The sequence below is a fragment of the Zalophus californianus genome, chromosome 2, assembly GCF_009762305.2.
Source record: "Zalophus californianus isolate mZalCal1 chromosome 2, mZalCal1.pri.v2, whole genome shotgun sequence".
Taxonomy (NCBI): domain Eukaryota; kingdom Metazoa; phylum Chordata; class Mammalia; order Carnivora; family Otariidae; genus Zalophus; species Zalophus californianus.
In genome coordinates, this window is record NC_045596.1 from 147160462 (window position 1) to 147179420 (window position 18959).

Genomic DNA, 18959 nt, shown 5'->3' on the forward strand with positions numbered 1-18959 from the left:
CATTATACACCAAAAACTATGCCAGGTGTTGGGGTTACAGAAACGAAGGAGGCATAGCCTCTCCCCAACAGAGCTTCATAGGTTTGGGGTAACACTGCAGGCCCCTGCCAGAGACCAGAAGCCAGCCTCCACTGGCCTCCCAAAGGCCCCTACACGATATGGGGCTTACCTGACTTTCTCTTGAAACTGCCTGGACTGGCTCTTTAGGTTGTTCATGTAGCCACACTCACTAGACTAGAGCTAGACTGATGTTAAGTTTCTCTGAGAACTCAGTTGCCTTGTTCTGCATTGTTTTGTTGTGGTTTTTGTTCTGCTCTATTTTCAGGGAGAAATACAGTCTCACTCTCTCCCAGAGAAAGGATAACTCTTAGCTTTGAACACCCACCATTCACATCACAATCTTATCAAACCTCAACCTGTTTCATTCTCAGAACTATCCACTCATTGAATCTGATTAACTGCATTGATGGTTAATTTGAGAGGAGGGACATTATATAAAATGCTTAGATTAAAAGTAGATGTAAGGTTATTGTTCAGAAGGTGGCTGGAAGATCCAAGTATTTTGAGATCATTACACTACCTGTTACATAAGGTGGTGCCCCAGGGTGAAATATCTGGTGTCACTGGTTTGAAGGGAGTACATTTGCTTTTTTTTATAGGAAATATTAATCAGTAGTCAATTAAATAGTTTCGCATGAAACTTACTACAGGACATAGTGATGGAATGCTCGTCAGTATGACTCAGAATTTTAAGGGTAGGCCTTCAAATCTCACTATTCTGGTTCCCTATTTGTTTGATTTTGCAGCAGGAGGTAAGAAAGAGAGTGGAAGTATTTTTACAACTACTCACTCAGTTGTGTCTTCTACAAAATGGAAAAGATATGGTTTCACAATATAAAGTCCACAGAGGAACATTGCAGGGAAGTAATTATACCATGAGATATTTTATAAATATTACATTATAGTTTAGTATCCCAAATGCAATTTGACATTTCCACACTTTTTTTCCCTTAAAGACCCAAGTCCACTCTTTTAATAGGCTGACTGTTTAACAGTGAGGAAATTTACAATAGAAAACTCAGACCCTGAATTATCTTACTTGAAACTTAGGACAATTTGCTGACCTTCCTTAGAGGGATGGCTGTTAAACTCAAGAATGAGTTCAAGAGAATCTACTTCTCCAGAGAACTTTAAAAGCCCATAGATTATCATGTGTCTCAGGGATTTTGCTGCAATCCTGTCCAGGGTCAAAGGGTCACATCCTTCTCAGAATCAACCCATAATTTTGATTACAGATCTTCATTAACTAATGGTTCTAAATCTTACACAAGAGCTTAACATCTCTATATTAGACAAGCTTTTAAACCTGTCCACATTTCAACAATCTGACCTGAATTTGAAGGAAGAATTATCTGATCTAGACACTGTGTTGTGTGAGTCGTTTTCCAAGTACTAAGAAGTTGCTTTATTTTTAATGCCCTTGGCTTTGGGATAACCCTGAAAGTGGCTTTTCACGATTACACTGGAACTGGAGCAGATCTTAGATTTATTGGCAATTCATAGATGAATCTAACCATTGGGAGAAGTGTTTGTATTCATAAAATGGCACTCCAGAAAAAAAATAATAAAAGGAACATTAAATGTCAAGATGTTAGTTAAAAGATGAGGTGCTTGCCATCTAAGCCCCAGTGGGGCTTAGTCAGAGAAGATGGCTGTGTCATTTTCTGAGTGACGGTAGAGGAGCTCTGAGGACTAACCATTTCTGGCTCCAGGCCATTCTGGGGTTTCTTCCCACAATCTGGGGCTGAAATGGGGCCACGCCGCCTTCACAGCCCCCAAGCCAGTTCCTCCTGTGGTTTGCATTTGCCTTCAAAGCAGTATTTCCTGCCTTTAAACCTCTTGACGCAGGTGCAATTAGTGTTATTAGCAGTGAGGGAGAAGCTCCTCCTGGAGAGTCCTTCCCTCCACAGAACACAGGAAAGCCCATATTAACTCCTGACTTAAAATGCCTTTCCTAATTTTCAGATATCCCTTTGACAAGTTTTCCTGTAGACATTCTCGAACTCTCACTGTAAGATTTTCCTTTGGATCTTATTTTCCCTCCTATTGTCCACCTTTAATTTACTCACCTGGGTCTTGTAAATTGTAGGGAGAAAAGGAGGACCCACGTAAATCTGTTCATCTCCTAAATTACTCCTTACAACTTATTTTTAAAGATTTATTTATTTATTTATTTATTTATTTATTTATTTATTTATTTATTTATTTGAGAGAGAGAGCACAGGAGCAGGGGCAGAGGGAGAGGGAGAAGCAGACTTCCCTGCTGAGCAGGGAGCCCGATGCGGGGCTCCATCCCAGGACCCTGGGATCATGACTTGAGTTGAAGTCGAAGGCAGATGCTTAACCGACTGAGCCACCCAGGCGCCCATCCTTACAAATTTTTTAAAATGTCTTCTTTCATGTCTCTGACATGCAATATGTTCTTTATCTCATTGCACATGTGTGAATAATTCATACCAAAACATGAATAATTATCACCTGAGCTTTCAAAAATCTTTGCTCAGCCAAACCAGTTATTGGTCATTCCCTCATCGAACAGTGTACCCAGGAGAGGGTATATGCTAAAATATTTCTTTCCTTGACTTTATGAAATTCCAACATCAGAACTTAAGGAAAGAAATCCAGACTAAAAAAAATCAGTTTCTAAGCCTTCAAACTTACATGTTTTTGTGTTCAAAAGAACAAAATTTTCCATATTCTCTGCTTAACAAAGGATAGAACTGGCTGTTGGACACAAAAGGAGGTATTTTCCAGCCACCTGTATAAGTGAGAACAAAGTCCTTACTATTCTGCCATTTTCTGGCTTTTCAGGAAATGGAATTTTCGAATTCAAGAATTCTGGAATTCTAGATTCAACATCTACAGTCTCATTCGAAGGTCAGGAAATGATTTCTTCTCCTAATCTCCCGCGGTTCCCTCTCTTGTACCACTGCAGCCTCCCTGGAGTCCAGTCACCATGGGGAACCACCTATTTCCCTTTAGTTGTGGACCTCAATGACTTGAGTGTCACTTCTTCATCCACTGGTTTGGCCAAGGGCTTTACCAAAGCTTCCTGAGTATTTTTATTTCTAACCCTGCTTTAGCCTCTCTATCTAGATCAGACCCTCTATCTAGATCTAGACTCCAACCCAATTGTGGACTAGGATCACTTCTTTTCTAAACCTAAGGATTCATAACCTTCTTTAATCTTCATATATTCCTTCAAGCTCAGTAAAGCATTTGCCATGGATTTAACACCCCAAATTGCACTGTTCTGGTGAATTAAGTATAATCATTACTACAATACAGGATAAAAATCACGGGTCTAGGAATAAGAGACATGGGTACGAACCCTGCCTTCCAATAAGTGGAAGGTGTAATCTTAGACAAACCCCCTACTACCCCAGAGCCTCAGCTGCAAATGTGTATGAATGCACAGCATGGTGGTGGTACAGATTAAGAAGCAAAATAATGGTTGTGAAAGCACTCAGTTGAGTATGAAGTAGGTACTGTAATTTTTTTTCCTTCTATTAGGCAAGAGTTGCTTATCTTAAGCCCAATAAAAAGTGGCTTATTTATTCAAATCTTCCCCTGTATCTGTTTGTGAAAATCAAATTGTTTTTTGGCAAATAACACTTAGCCTAAAAGTTCTATTCTGACGCTGGATATGTTTCACAAACAATACTCACAGTACTTCAAGTGGCAGGACATAGTTTTAGAAAAAGACTATTTAGAGCAGAACACATACAAATCTGAACGCTCTATGCTAATATTTCTGCCATAGGCTCAGCTTTTCCTTGCATAACATAAGCCAGGCTTCTGAAATGAGTAGTTCTAGTAAGTCCCAGGGCAAGAAAAAGATGCCAAAGCAATTACATTTATGGTAAATTCAGAAGAGGAAAATGTACATAAGCTAGGAAGAAAATCTCTGTGGGCATAATTTCAAGGAAAGGCAATAGTTGGTCTCTGCCAACAGTCATTGTATGCCATGAGCATAGAGCAATTAGAAATGGAATGGGTCCGTTCAAGCAAAAATGGCGTGATAGCCATGAGACCGAAACTTAAAAAGTAAAAGGTCCTACAAGGATAATGAAAGTACTTCTAGTGTTTCCTATTTATATTTATATTTTTAATTTCTAAAAACACTTCAAAAATTTTTTTGAGTTTCAAATGAATTAGGGCAGGGTTTATATGTAATTCTATTCTCAAGTCTCCCCATCCCCAAAATGTTGGTTTTTTTTAATTCTATTTTTTCCCTATATCTACCTTTCCCCTTACTGTCAAGTTTCTTGAAAGAGAAGCTTCCAGGGGTGCCTGGGTGGCTGGCTCAGTTGGTTGAGCATCTGACTCTTGATTTTGGCTCAGATCATGATTCCGGGTCCTGGGATCAAGCCCCACCCCCGGTAGTGTGGAGCCTGCTCAGTTAGGACTCTTTCCCTCCTCCTTTTGCCCCTCCCCCCTCTCCTCTAGATGGAGGTTTGTGCCTTTTGATCAACATTTCCTATTTCTCCTACAGCCCAGCCCCTGGCAACCACCATTCTATTCTCTATTCTTAGGAGTTAAGTTTTTTAAGATTACATACAAAAGTGAGAGCATACAGTATGTGTCTTTCTCTGTCTGACTTATTTCAGAGATGTATATATATGTATATATATATATATATATCTGTATATATATATGTGTGTGTATATATATAGATAGATAGATAGATATATCTGAGACCTGCTCAGTCTCCACTCAGTTCTCTCTCCATAGCACCCTACCACTTTCTTTCTTTCTAGCTCCGCACACGAATTTGCATTCTAAAACCAACCACGGTCCATGAAAGAGGAGTATCTTGATTACTTTTGTCATGTTAAAAATTCACAGCCAGAAATAGTGGGAGCCTCAAGCCTTTCCTCAGCTCAGGTGCTCTCTGATGTCCTCACTAGACCTCAAACTGCACAAAGGAGACCGGTTTTGTTGTGGTGGTGGTTGTTAAATTCAAATTTATTTTTATCAAATGTTTTTTGTTGAGATATAATTGACATAAAACATTATGTTAATTTCAGCTGTACAACATAATGATTTGGATATTTGTATATATTATGAAATGATCGCCACAGTAAATCTAGCTAACATCCATCACCATACATTGTTACAATTTTTTCCTTATGAGAACTTTTAAGATCTACGTTCTTTTTTTTTTTTTTAAGATTTTATTTATTTATTTGACACAGAGAGACACAGCGAGAGAGGGAACACAAGCAGGAGGGGCGGGAGAGGGAGAAGCAGGCTTCCCGCGGAGCAGGGAGCCCAATGCAGGGCTTGATCCCAGGACCCTGGGATCATGACTTGAGCCGAAGGCAGAAGCTTAACGACAGAGCCACCCAGGCGCCCCTAAGATCTACTTTCTTAGCAACTTTCAAATATACAGCACAGTATTATTAACTATAGTCACCATGCTGTGCATTACATGCTTACTTATTTTATAACTGGAAGTTTGTACCTTTTGAACCTCTTGGCCTATTTCACCTACCCCACCCCACCCCCGGAAGTGATTCTCTATTATTTTTCACTGTGTACCCAGTATGTGGTAAAGTGCCTGGGATAGAAGGTACTTGATAAAATTTGTTGAATGAATCATGAACCCACTACTTCTTACCTAAAAGACCCTGATAAGGGGGAAATTAGCAAACCATGCTCTCTCATTTGCTCAACTGAGCCTAGTCTCTCTTTAACAACCAACAGAATTAGCAATCCCACAACTACTAGCCAACTGACATTTATACCACATTCCCCTTCTCTGGGACCTCTTTTTAAAAACTTCCTGTGTTGGGGAGGGGGCAAAAACCATTCACGCTGAGACTGACTTCTCTTGTATATCTAAGACATTCTTTACTCTCTGCCTTGTCGAAAAGGAGATTATCTCTGTAATCCTGTCATACGTAACGATTCCCTTTTCCCTCATTTTTTTCCAGCTTCCCACCCATTCCTAGTCAAGCACTACCTAACTTCCTAATCCTGTTCGGTGTCTCCCAGGATTTCTTGCCACAATTTTAATGATGTCAAGCCCTGAAGCTGGACATCAAAGGAATAAAGCATGAATAGTATCTAGTCTGTCATAGATTTATTCAGTGTTCTGTGTCCTAGATTTGGGTGTGTGCATGTGTGTGAACTGCTTTACTTTCAGCCAGACACAAAGCCCATGTTGAAAAAGCATAAATCATTTCTAAATTTGCTAATCTCCATTTTTTTACCTTTATTCAAATAAATCAACAGAATTTGCTCTGTTAGAACTTTATTCGCCTGTTTATTTATTTTATTTCCTTTCATTTTATTTTATTTTTACTTGAGTATAGTTGACACACAATGTTACATTAGTTTCAGGTGTACAACACAGTGATCTGACAAGTTTATATATTCCGCTATGTTCACGAGGAGTACAGCTGTCGTCTGTCCCATTACATCGCTGTTACAGTATCATTGACTATATCCCTTATGCTGTGTCTTTTATTCCCACGACTTATTCATTCCCAAACTGGAAGCCTGGAGCTCCCACTCCTCTTCACCCTTTTTGCCCAACCCCAGACCCCTCTCCCCTCTCCCCTCTGGCAACCATCAGTTGTGTTTGTGAGCAAGAGGAGAGGACAGGAGTATGTGCCAAAGAGGTGAGGATGAAATGAAAGGAAAGAGAGAAGCAAGTGAGGATGGCCTGGTAGCAGGCTTGAATCCAGGTGCCTACCTTACCCTATATTCTCTAACATTTTCTTCTCTGGCACAACTACGAGCTGGAATTTACACAGATGTAGACAATTATGCCCCTGCAACTTGAAAGTTGGCTTCCAAAGCAAGTTTATCCCATTGTCTACGCAGATGCCATTTGAGTGAGAATTTAGAAAATTCAGGAGTTTAGAAAATGATCTCCTCCAGCCCTGCCAGAGCCCTTCAAGCTCATAGCATTTAGAAACCAAAACGAGGCTCTCTGATGGGCTTTGGTGAGTATCCACAGGCAGATTGGGCAGATTTGCCACTCGGCGTCCCTGGCTTGTGCATATTCTTTTCTTCCCGATGTCCTCCTTTTCCAAGAGCAAACAGAGCCCCTTCAGTTGAGCGAGCACCATGCCAGCTGACAGAGAAGGGCACACTTCTCCCTTGGTGGCCAAGTGGCCACAAACCATCCGCAGCCACTGTTTTCCTAAATGTGGTTCCGAGCCCCCGGACTCAAGTAGAGGGAACAATAGTGCCCTGAAGGTGTCTTTGGCACACACTGATACTGGTTCTCTAAGAAGAGCGAGTCCCTGAGTTACACGGTCCAACAATGGAAAGCGAGTCCTGCCCAGAGTTCTGTCAGGCAGCTCCCAGGTTAGAGACAGCTTTAGAAAACGGATACCCTGGGTTCAGATAAGGCGATCAAAGGGGAGCTTTGCAGAGCGTGCCAGGTTCAAGTCAGTGACAGAAAAAGCAAACTTTTGACCTTCTGGGTGTTTCTAGTTCACCAAAGAAACTCAGTCACACACCAAGGAATTGATTTTTACAAAAGGCTGATTTGAAGCTTGGCTCCCCGGATCCCACACTAAAATTCCTCCCTGGTACTTGTTTCAGGAAGGCCGAGAAAAGTGAAGAGAAGTGAGAGTGAATCCAATGCACTTTGACAGCTGCTGAGTTCATTCCCTGGCTTTTGGGATTTCCCACGCTACTAGGAGGAAGGATATAGGTAGTTTTCAAGGAGTGGGTGGAAAGCATTTTCCCTAATTCAGGGTTCAAACATGGCGTCTGTAGATTCCAGGAAGATGAACACAAAAGTGCTGGTGTGTATCCACTTGTAGCTTCCTTGATTAGTTTATTTTTGTAAAAGTGTCCATAGCTTTCTTCGGATTCTCAGAGAGGTCTGTAGACCAAACTAGGTTAAGAACTTTGCCGTGGAGCACCTGGGTGGCTCAGTCGTTAAGCGTCTGGCTTCAGCTCAGGTCATGATCCCAGGGTCCTGGGATCGAGCCCCGTATCAGGCTCCCTGCTCGGCAGGAAGCCTGCTTCTCCCTCTCCCACTCCCCCTGCTTGTGTTCCCTCTCTCGCTGTGTCTCTCTCTGTCTAATAAATAAATACAATCTTTAAAAAAAAAAAAAAAACTGTTGCCCTGTGTCCTACATTATCTCCCATTCCCCTGGCATTGGGGACAGAGACCCTGAAGGTAGAGGTCCAATAGTGGGTGATGAACCGCCACTGTGGTCAAGTTCCCTGAATAAGGAAACGGATTACCCCATTGGCTCCCTCCCGAATGACATTATACCAACCTCTACTCCGACAGTAAGTGAAATGAGAAATCACTCCTTCCACCACAGTCTCACTCCGGCATCATTTATTCCTTTCATAACACTCAGTATATTTCATTACAACCTTCTCTCTACCTCTTGCCCCCATCCCGGTAGGAATAGGCCTGCTTCAGCCATCCTGCTCTGGACAGACTCCTTATCCTTATCTGCTCATTCTTGGCACAAGAGCCTTGACTAAAATTATCACCTGAGTACATCCTGTTCTTGTTTCCATTCTTAACAATACCTAAAGGGATTATTATAATCCAGAACTATATAAAGGCATAAAAAGGATTGAGATAGCTGAGCTTAGCTAAACGTTGACTTCTAAGTAACAAACCATAAACAACATCCATCTCTATTACAGGGCGTTGTTCCAATGTCAGCAGAATTGGTGAAATCCTCGGGCAGGCCGACTTGAGAAGGGACACGTGGCCATGGCCTAAACTCTTTCTGTTGCTATTTCTGTTGTTGATACTTTTCCTAGTCCACTCTTGGCCCACCCCTAACTACTCCGTTCCTTATGTCAGTATTAATATGATAAGTGGAAAGAATTATCGGTCACTTTTTTCCCATTCTGCAACTTGTCAGAGTTCAGACTTTCCGTAGAGAATCTTCATCCAGCACAGCATTGCACCCATAGTACCATCTTTCCTATTTTGCTAATACTCTAGGGTGCCACTGAATTGATCATCCAGGAGAAATGCTACACCATGACCACGGGTGTAGCCCGGGATCATCCAGGCAAACCGGGACATGGTCCCCGCATCCTGCACAGAATCACACGGGGCTCAGTGATTCGTTCTTTTCTCTCACGCACAACTTCCATCACCTGCTTCATACTGGATCTCTCTCCCAGCTAAGGCGGAAAAGGTAGAAGATGCTCTGGAGCAAGAAGATAACAAATCCCAAGTTAGGAACTCCCTGAAGAAAGAAATCGTCAGTTTGCGGAAGTCAGGAACGAGGCTGCTCCCCGCCTTATATTATCCCATAGTCCTCTGCGGCAGCCCCAGCTGCAGCCTCGCTCTTCAACCATCTCACATTCCCTGACTTGCCCACTAGGCCATATTACAGTTAATTCCCTGATTTTGCTCCACAAATTGCATATAAATTTAAAACATCGTTCAGGAATTATGTAATCTAAAAGACAACCACTGAGGGGCGCCTGGATGGCTCAGTCGGTTAAGCGTCTGCCTTCAGCTCCGGTCATGATCCCAGGATCCTGGGCTCGAGTCCCATATCGGGAGGTCCCTGCTCTGCGGGGAGCCTGCTTCTCCGGCTTCCCCTCCCCCTCCGTTTGCCCCTCCCCCCGCTTGTGCACGTGCACCTGTGCGCGCGCTCTCTCTCTCTCTCTCCCCGTTGCTCTTTCTCAAATAGATTAAAAAGATAACTACCGAATCTATACCAGGATTGCCAGGAGCTAGGGGTGCAAGAAAAACCAGCCCGATGCTCATTCTTTCTTCTTTCCACAGATTCGAAACGTGGCAGCAAATCTCTGCGTGGACAGCAAGCATGGAGCCACAGGCACTGAACTGAGGCTGGACATCTGTGTCAAGGATGGTTCTGAAAGGACATGGTCTCATGAACAGGTAGGTTCGCAACCAGAAGTGACAGGAGCAAGCGGAGCTGAGGCAGGCATGGAAGCGTAGGGTGAGATCTCTAACTGGGACGGGTCAGACCTGCAGTGGGGTCCTGCTTCTGCCACCAGCCAGCTCTGTTGTTTGGTGAATTACTTACCTTCTTGGTTTCTGTTTCCTCTCAGAGCAGCTGGGATAATCAATTGAGATCGTGTACAAAAATGTGCTTTAAGTAGTAGTAAGGATGGTAGAAAGGTCCTAGGCGTATATTTCCTTTCCCAGAATGGTAGTCTTCAAACCAGGAAAAGCCTGTAGAGTGCTACGTAATCTTCCAACTAAATTTCACAGTTTTACTGAAAGACTCTGTTATTTTGTAAGTTTTTTGCGACTTTATCTCATCTTGCTTTCCCCTCTGGCGATATATTAAAAAGAACCGTTTACATACCCCTCTTGTTGCTGTAGCAGTCAGTCATCCTACACATGAAGGACAACTTTGAGGCAGTAACAGCTCATCATGGGTTTCCTGGGATACTTTGGACCTATTTATTGCCTTTGATTGAAAAGTATTTCAGGGCAATTCTGTTTATTAAGTGAGTTGCGACTCCTGACCCCCTTTGAAAACAGATGGTTCTTATAAGGGACTTTCCTCACACTGTGTCATTTGCAAAAGAGAAAAGATAGTGGGTGGAATTGTGTCTGCCCCTTTTTATTTTCTTAATGTTTAATTATGAAAAATCAAATAGGGGGATGCCTGGGCGGCTCAGTCGGTTAAGCGTCTGCCTTCGGCTCAGGTCATAATCCCAGGGTCCTGGCATCGAGCCCCATATGGGGCTCCTTGCTCCCCCGGGGAGACTGCTTCTCCCTCTGCCTCTGCCTGAAGCTCCCCTGCTCGTGCTGTCTCTTTCTTTGACAAATAAGTAAATACAATCTTTTTAAAAAATCAAATAGGAAACTGTAAAAAATATTATAACACACTTCGGCACAGTCATTACACAGACTGAATAAGGATCTGCAGCTCGTGCTATATTTTTTAAAAGAATAAAATATGCAGGTACAGGTAAAGCCCCTTCCCTATTCTACTGCCCCCTCCCTCTGCGAAAGGCCACGTCCCCCGTTCAGGACAGCATAAACTGCCTGTGCTTTGTTTCCAGAATTTTCCAAAATGCCTCTCTTATGAAAACCGGAAACAGGAGACAAGCAGTTTCCAGTAAGGCTTGAGTCCTCTCCTATAGCTATGGTCCTCAAGGACCCATCTTGTATAGGAAACTAGTGAAGACAAACCATGCCCGGCCTAGGATCTTAAAGAGCCGTTCGGGTGCGCGGAGCTACATCATGTCGCCCCCGCCCTGGCCTCCCCCTGCTGTCCCATGCGACCCCGCATGTGGCCAACACCACAGTGCAGAGCAGCGTGATTTGGGAACGCCGCGGGGAGCCGAGTGCGCAGCACAGCGCAGAATTAACGCCAACAGTCAATGAACCAACACTGCCCCTCCCTGATCGGTCATCTGGCCCTTGCACTCTGAGCCACAGCCTCATGGTGTTCCAGAAGGATCGTGGGCCTTCCAGTCAGGCCCACCTAGATTGCAGCCCCCTTAACCTGTGTGACCTTGTGAAATTGTTACATCTTTCCAAGCTGGGGTTCCTCTAAATAGGGACAGTAATATTCACCCCACAAACAGGTTTATTGTGAGAATAAACCGTGTCTACAATATAAGAGCATCTTGCTCGTGTGGTAGGGGCAAAATAAAGGTACTTTCCCTTCTGCTTCATGACATCTCCTCCCCCGGACCACTTTATACTAACACTAAATTAGAAAACTCTCTCAGATCCAAGGCAGCTGCCAAAACCAAATACTATTTATCATTCACTCAAATATATCCTGCAGCGTGCAGACACCTATCAGATGGGTTTTCAGGAAGGCTCTGCAGGGGCGCCTGGGTGGCTCAGTCAGTTAAGCGTCTGCCGGCGGCTCAGGTCATGGTCCCCGGATCCTGGGATCGAGCCCCACGTCAGGCTCCCTGCTCAAAATGGAGTCTGCTTCTCCCTCTCCCTCTGCCCCTCCTCCTTGCTTGTGCTCTCTCTCTCTCTCTCTCTCTCAAATAAATTTAAAAAAAAAAATTTTTTTTTTTTATAAAAAAGCTCTGCAGCTCCAGGATTTACTGATGGGAATGAATATCAGCAAAAGTTGACTTGCCCCTCCTTCCCCCATCTCCTTCGGTAAACACCACAGGAATGTTACTAGGGATGTGAGCAATAGTCTGGCCTGTCACCTCCAAGAAGCAATTCTGACTTCAGCCTAGGAGCAAGAGAGAAGGCTTCAGAGGCCTATCAGTATCAGTGGCCTATCCACATTTAGAGTGGAAAAGGATACTTTTTTACAGAAAAAAGAAAAAGAAGCATGCCATATGGAAAATCTATGTCTATTGGGCTAACTCCCTCTCTACCCTGTGCAGCCCAACCAGGAAACACACCTAGCCAGCCATCTGATAGGAAGTATGCCTTGCCTGAATGCCTGAATCAGGTTTCATAGTTCTATCCCCTGGAATGTTCTAGAACGAAATATGCTCTGGATCACAGATTTTATTTGACATCCCTAAAATAAATGTAAATAAAACCAGCTACACTGCATAAAAATGGTTTCTTTTTCCCTCCTCATGCCGAACTGCTAAAATCTATCTCATGTAATTCAAAAAATGGTCACCAGAGGGCAGCACCAGACAAGCAGACGCCTATATGACGCACAAAAAGACCAGTTAATACAGAAAAGATTCCTGGTCTCTAGAGATACTGAAAACAAAGCTACAGGGAGATTAAACAAAGTTGACAGGAGGTTAAAAAATGAATCATCTTTGAAATACGTATTACCATATATTGGCTTGGTGATTAAAACATGACAAGCTGCTTTGTTTTTCCGATAATTAGCTGTAAGCTTTATTCACTGTATTACTCAGCGACTTATATGAATTAAGACTCATTCTTCTCCACTTAAATTAAAATGTCTGGGCGAAAAAAAGAAGTATATCAGAGCAGGAAAGTTATAGGTATTCTTTTTTATTCAACAGCATTCAAAGACCACAAGGTGCACTTATTAGCGTTGAAATGATCCTTTTTAACAAATGGCAAAAATAAAACACAAATGAATAAACAAAATAGTTACATGGGAAATGAAGGATCGTCCACTGAAACACCTTTATAAGAAAATGGCTCTTGTTGCAGAACACCAGTGATGTCTAATTTGGCTTCTGTGAAGGAAGCAATTTGTGTGATTCACTTTTCCAGGGCCTTCTATTTAGCTGTTTGAGATCACTGTAGCATTGTGTGCTGGCTTTCAGTTTCCTTTAGGGACAAAGAAAGAAAAAGCAGAGAGAACTTAATAAGTACTGTAAGGTCTGGAAAGAATACCCTCCAAATGCCATTAGGAGTCCAAGGGAAAGGGAAGGGAGGAAGTGGCCTACAGTTTGGACCGGGCAGAAGACTCTGATCTCATGCTGGGGAGGAAGTATTGTGGCCGAGCAGGCCTTCCTCCTGCTGAGGAAGCAGGTCTCCCTTCTCAAGACCTGGAGTGGAGATGTGCACAGAGATGGGAGCAAGTCCGTGTATGCGGTAAAGGACCGGTTCCCAGGATACACAACCTCACTCGCAGAACGGAGTTGGGTACCGACTAGAACATGTACTACCTCAGATTTCTGCCAACCGCATAACAAGGAAATAAAATAGAACCACCCAACGGAGAGAAAAATATTTTCAATCTTCTCAAATCAGGTAGCAAGCTCAGGGTGATAAGTGTATTTGCAGTACTAAGTCTAGTTGAGCTTATTCATAAGACACGGTATAAACCCGGGCAACATTACACATACCACATTGATAGTAAAGCGAAGAAGTACGAGTTATGTATCATTCTGGATCTATATTTAAAAGTGGCAAGTGGAGAGATTAACGTCAACTTACTCTAAAACTGAGGATTTGAGGTTGGAAAAAAAATCAAGAGTTATTGTACAGGAAGCCTGAAGGAAATTTAAATCCTTCCATCAGTAAGGAACAGTCCAAAGGTAAGAGACAAACTACAAATGTCACAATAACATCATCACATGCAAACAATGAAAATACATTCATAATGTCTGCTCGTTTCTGGTTCAACGAAATTGCACAGGAGAAAGTGTGCCTAATGAATGAAAGCCTTGGTGCCTGATTGGATTGACATGGCCATTAGGATAAGATAAATGGCAATAGAAAGCATTTCAAAGACATAAGAGAGAAAAATTTTATCTAATGGTGGGTGCTGAAGAATAAAGCAGTTGATATAATCTGGAAATGTCACTTGGGGTACAGGAAAGTAATCACCATGTGATGATGATGATGATGATGATGATGCAGCATAAAACACTGTGGAAACTACCAGCTAACAACCAATCTACAAATTTGAGAATGATTATTGCACTACAATGACAAACCTAGGAACGAGAATAAAAGTGCCCTAAGGAGCCCTGGGATATAATTGGGACAATAGATGAATAGGTCTATCAAGAGAAGAATTTGTTGATGTTTGCTTTAACACAGGAATTCTTTTGTACTTAGCTGATCCCTTTAATGAAAAATAAGAAAAGTAAAAATTAAGAAAGCAAAAAGTAAAAAAAAGAAATAAAGACTGTCTGTAAAAGAAGACATAAGCCAGGGCGCCTGGGTGGCTCAGTCAGTTAAGCATCCAACTCGGTTTCGACTCAGGTACTGGTCTCAAGGGTGGTGGGATTGAGCCCTGCATTAGCTCCCCGCTTAGCAGGGAGACTGCTTGAAGATTCTCTCCCTCTGCCCCTCCCCCCACTTGCTCATTTTTTTTTTCTCTCTCTCTCTAATAAATAAACAAATCTTTAAAAAAAAAAAAAGAATACATAAGCCAGGGGGCCTGGGTGACTCATTCGGTTGAGCAGGGTACTCTTGATTTCAGATCAGGTCAGGATCTCGGTGTCATGAGATCAAGCCCTCCATGAGATTCTCTCCCTCTCCCTCTTCCTCTGCCCCTCCCTCAAGCCCCCCACCTTCCCACCCCCGCTGCTCTCTCAAATTAATTAATTAAAAAAAAAAAACACATAAGACTGAACACTTGAAGTGTGGTGGCGACCAACCATTTAACTTCTCCAGGCCTGATTTTCCTCAACTGTATAATAAGGAACTGTGCTAGGTAATGATGACAGTCCCTTTCAGCTCTAGCCTTCTATGTGTACCCAAAAAGGGAAGCTGAGGCAGAGAGGGAAATGGAAAAACCAATCAAGACCACTAGTTCCTGCATGGGTTGGGCTCCTTACAGTACCAAGGAAATGTGATATTTAAGTGAAATTAAGACTTAATCAGTGCCAACGACAGGTTTGTAGGACAGGAAGTTTCTATTTCAGTAATACGTAACCAAGTCCAGAATCACTGAAGATGAAAGTTCAAAAAATAATATTATTGTTGACATTGTTGTGATTGGACACAAACAGCACAAATTCATTTGAAGGACTAAAAAAACTAATTGATTAGTCTTGTCAGCTATCCCCATGCACTTCATGTTAATGTAATGAGTGCAAGTTTACATTTATTCAATAGAAATTTTCTTGGACATTTATTATACATCATGAATTGTTCTGGATGCTGGAAATGCAGAGATCAGAAAGACATGATTTCAACCATTAAGGTTCTCACTGTCTAGTGAGACATACAGAGACATAGATGGATGATCATGATGAAATAAGGTAAAGGATGAGAAGGAATAAAGGGTTTGAAGTGGAAGGCTTCTTGGATGAGTGGGCATCTGGACTGAACCTCAAAGAACTGATGAGCATGAACTAGGTTGGCTGGGGAATGTTGGCCTCCTCCTGACCACAGGTACTCTCACAAACAAAGTCACAGACGGGAAAATACAGCCTTATTAGCGCAAGGACTTACAAATGTTCTTGAACTGATATATCATTGGCATACGACATTATATTAACCTCAATCATACAACATAATGATTCAGTGTTTGTACATATTGCGAAGTGATCACTAGAGCAAGTCTAGCTAACACACATCACCACACATAGTCACAGGATTTGTTTTTCTGGTGGTGAGACCTGTTAAGATCCACTCTCTTAGCAACTTCCAAATGTTTTGTTGTTGCTGGAACATAAACTAAGGGAAAAGGGTTGCAGCTGGAGGAAAATGGCAAAGGCCAGACTGTGAGAAATGCTTTATATGTTAAATGATGTAGGAAAGACATTAGGGTTTGAAGCTGATGGCCAAGAAAGAATTCTTGAGGCGTCTTTGGTGCAAAAAGGTGGTTGTATTAAAGCACGGGGAGCAGAAAGAACGGCACTGGGGTCATGAGGAGCGGCGCATTGTATACTTTCAAGTTGGGAGTGGGTGAGGGATAGCGGAAGTCTCTAAGGAATTTTGGAAGCAAGGTTTCCAGGACCTCAAGGGGGCTAGCTATTGTTGGGAAAAGTCATTTATTATCGTCTAATAAAACCTTAGTCATCTGACCCTTCGGATGTATATTGGTGGGCCATATGCTTGGAGGGTGATTGCCAACACATATCTTGTGGGGTAGAGATAAAGGAAATTTCTAAAGGAACTTTTATATGTTAAAGTAGGCTTACAGGATCGGGCGGGGCGGGGGGGGCGTGTTAGGATTCCTTTTGCCCTTAGCAAAGTGTCAACATGGAGGCAGTTGAGTCCCTAGAAGAAGGTCATTCTACCTGTTTCACGGACCTGTCAGTAGCCTTTAGGTAGTAAGGAAATTTAATAATTTCTCTTCTGCCTTTGTTTCCCACATCATTAAAGAGTTTGTATTGTGTTCTTTAAGGATTATGCGAAAACATGGTGAGATTTTAGGCCAAAAGGTAACATAGTCAAACGGTTGTGAAGGAAGGTGGGAAAGACACCAATCAGGAAGTCATTTCAGTAATCCGGACAAGAAATATTAAGAGCAAACATAATGGAAATAGAGAGGAAGAGACTTCTTCCAGCAATATTGGGAGACAAAAATGGTTAAGACTTGCTAATTGATTAAAGAATGAGGGTGAGGGAGACAAAGGGGTTAAAAGACGAAAGACTCCCAGGTTGGCACGTGAATACTATGGCCACCGACTAAAACAAAATAAAGGAGTAGGAACAGGCTTAGAAGGAAAGAAAATCAATTGAATTTAGGATATTTTGAATGTGAGATGTCCATGGGGCATGCGGTGTGAAATCCTACATGGAGTTGGATACATCACAGATGATAAGTTATCAATGTGTTGGTGAGAGTTGGACTGAGCATGCACAGTAGCAACCAGCAGGGGTAGAAGACAAGGTCCAAGGGAGAACCCTAAGCAGCACCTGTGTCGAAGACAGATCCAAGAGGGACATGAGCAAGATAGAAGAACAGAGGAACAGGAACCCAGTATTTCAGAAGCCAAGGGACTAGTGAGTTCTGACTTGAAGAGAGTGATGGAATCAGAAACACCTAGCTGATCGACACTTTTCCTTGATAAGTCTCTGTCCTGCATGGGATTTAAATGAGTCTAAAAATGTCTCAGTCTACCATCATATGGGTGGGGAGGGAAGGGGGGCTGTAGGAAAAAAGACCACAAGACGCCTCTTCCTGAATCTCTTCCACAGCCCTCACCTCAAACCTTCGTCCTTCTAGTTAAAGCATTATCTTGTGTCCTGTCTTGCAGGGAAACAGAATATAGTCACTCATCATTACACAGGCAATCCACTTTCCTATGTCTGATTTACAGCATTTCTTTCCAATTTTCTTCCGACTGCTTAGCCCAGTGTTTCAAGTTTTCCGCAGTCTGCCCCCCACGTGCCTGTTTTTGGTAGCCATTCCCGGTATTTTGCCAGATTCTCTACATTTTCTTACGCAGGTGGGAGGGAAAAACTGAAATATTCTGAGGGCCTGGTCGGTGCCAAATGTATTATCTATACATAGCTCAGCAGCCTGCTGGCTTGTGTATCAACAGGACAGCTCTTTGTCTTGCAGTTCACAGCTTGGCCTCACATAGGCTGCCTTAAATCGGCCCTATTGTAAGAATTACATAACCTCACTGAAATTTTAGAACTGGAAGAAAGCATAGGTCTCATCTAGTCTATTTTCCCACTTCCTTGAGGATTTCTCCTACCGAACTCCTCAGATGGCTGACCAGCTCAAACTCAAGAAAGTCCCCTTCATAAGACTTGCTACTTTGCTCATCCTAAATATGAGGCAGAGTTTTGCCTTCCCTGTTCATGGCATCTTTTGGGATCTGTATTAACTAGGCCTGGTCTGGTAAACTGTTTGTGGATGAGGTCTTACATAGCAGCAGAGAACCTGCACATGACACTATCTTTATGTTTGCAATTGAATTATTATAAAAACACTACATGACCACAGCTGTGATGTTAACAGTTGTTCTGTTCGACAGGTTGACTGGGTCCATCTCATCAGATTTTGTGTTCTGTACAGTGACACGTGAAGATGTTAAAGTGACAGGTTACTAAGACCTTTGTTGAGTCCAAACAGCCAGTAAAATAGGAAAATCTAATAAAGTTGCAATATGTTGTTTAAAAAAAAAATACAGGAGTGCCTGGGTGGCTCAGTCATTAAGCGTCTGCCTTCGGCTCAGGCCATGATCCCAGGGTCCTGGGATCGAGCCCCGCATCGGGCTCCCTGCTCCACGGGAAGCCTGCTTCTCCCTCTCCCACTCCCCCTGCTTGTGTTCCCTCTCTCACTGTCTCTCTGTCAAATAAATAAATAAAATCTTTAAAAAAATAAAAAATAATAAATAATAAAAAAAACACCCTTACAGAAGTGTTTTTTTCTTAATTCAATATATTCTAAAATCCACTTAGGGCCTCCAAAGTAGCATTTTTCAAATAATAGAATGGGATGGATAAGATAGAATGGACTAAACGAGGAAAAGATTGGATGGAATAGCAGAGTCCATTAAAAGCAGTAAGAATAAATATCCTTTCCTGAAGCTTCTGTTTTCATCTGGGAAGGAGGAATCTGTGTATGTGTGTAAACTGTATCTCTTACTGTGTGTTACAGTCCAAAACTCTACATTGCCCCACT

At 42.5% G+C, this 18959-nt stretch overlaps 1 protein-coding gene across 1 annotated transcript in view; it reads left to right on the plus strand.

Annotated features, from left to right (window-relative positions):
- The window catches only part of GALNTL6 (polypeptide N-acetylgalactosaminyltransferase like 6), a 1216700-nt gene that overhangs the window by 1180512 nt on the left and 17229 nt on the right, over positions 1–18959 (plus strand). The window contains exon 11 of the mRNA XM_027600276.2: positions 9803–9919. Coding sequence (XP_027456077.1) covers positions 9803–9919 — 117 coding nt within the window. The remainder of the gene's footprint in view (positions 1–9802; positions 9920–18959) is intronic.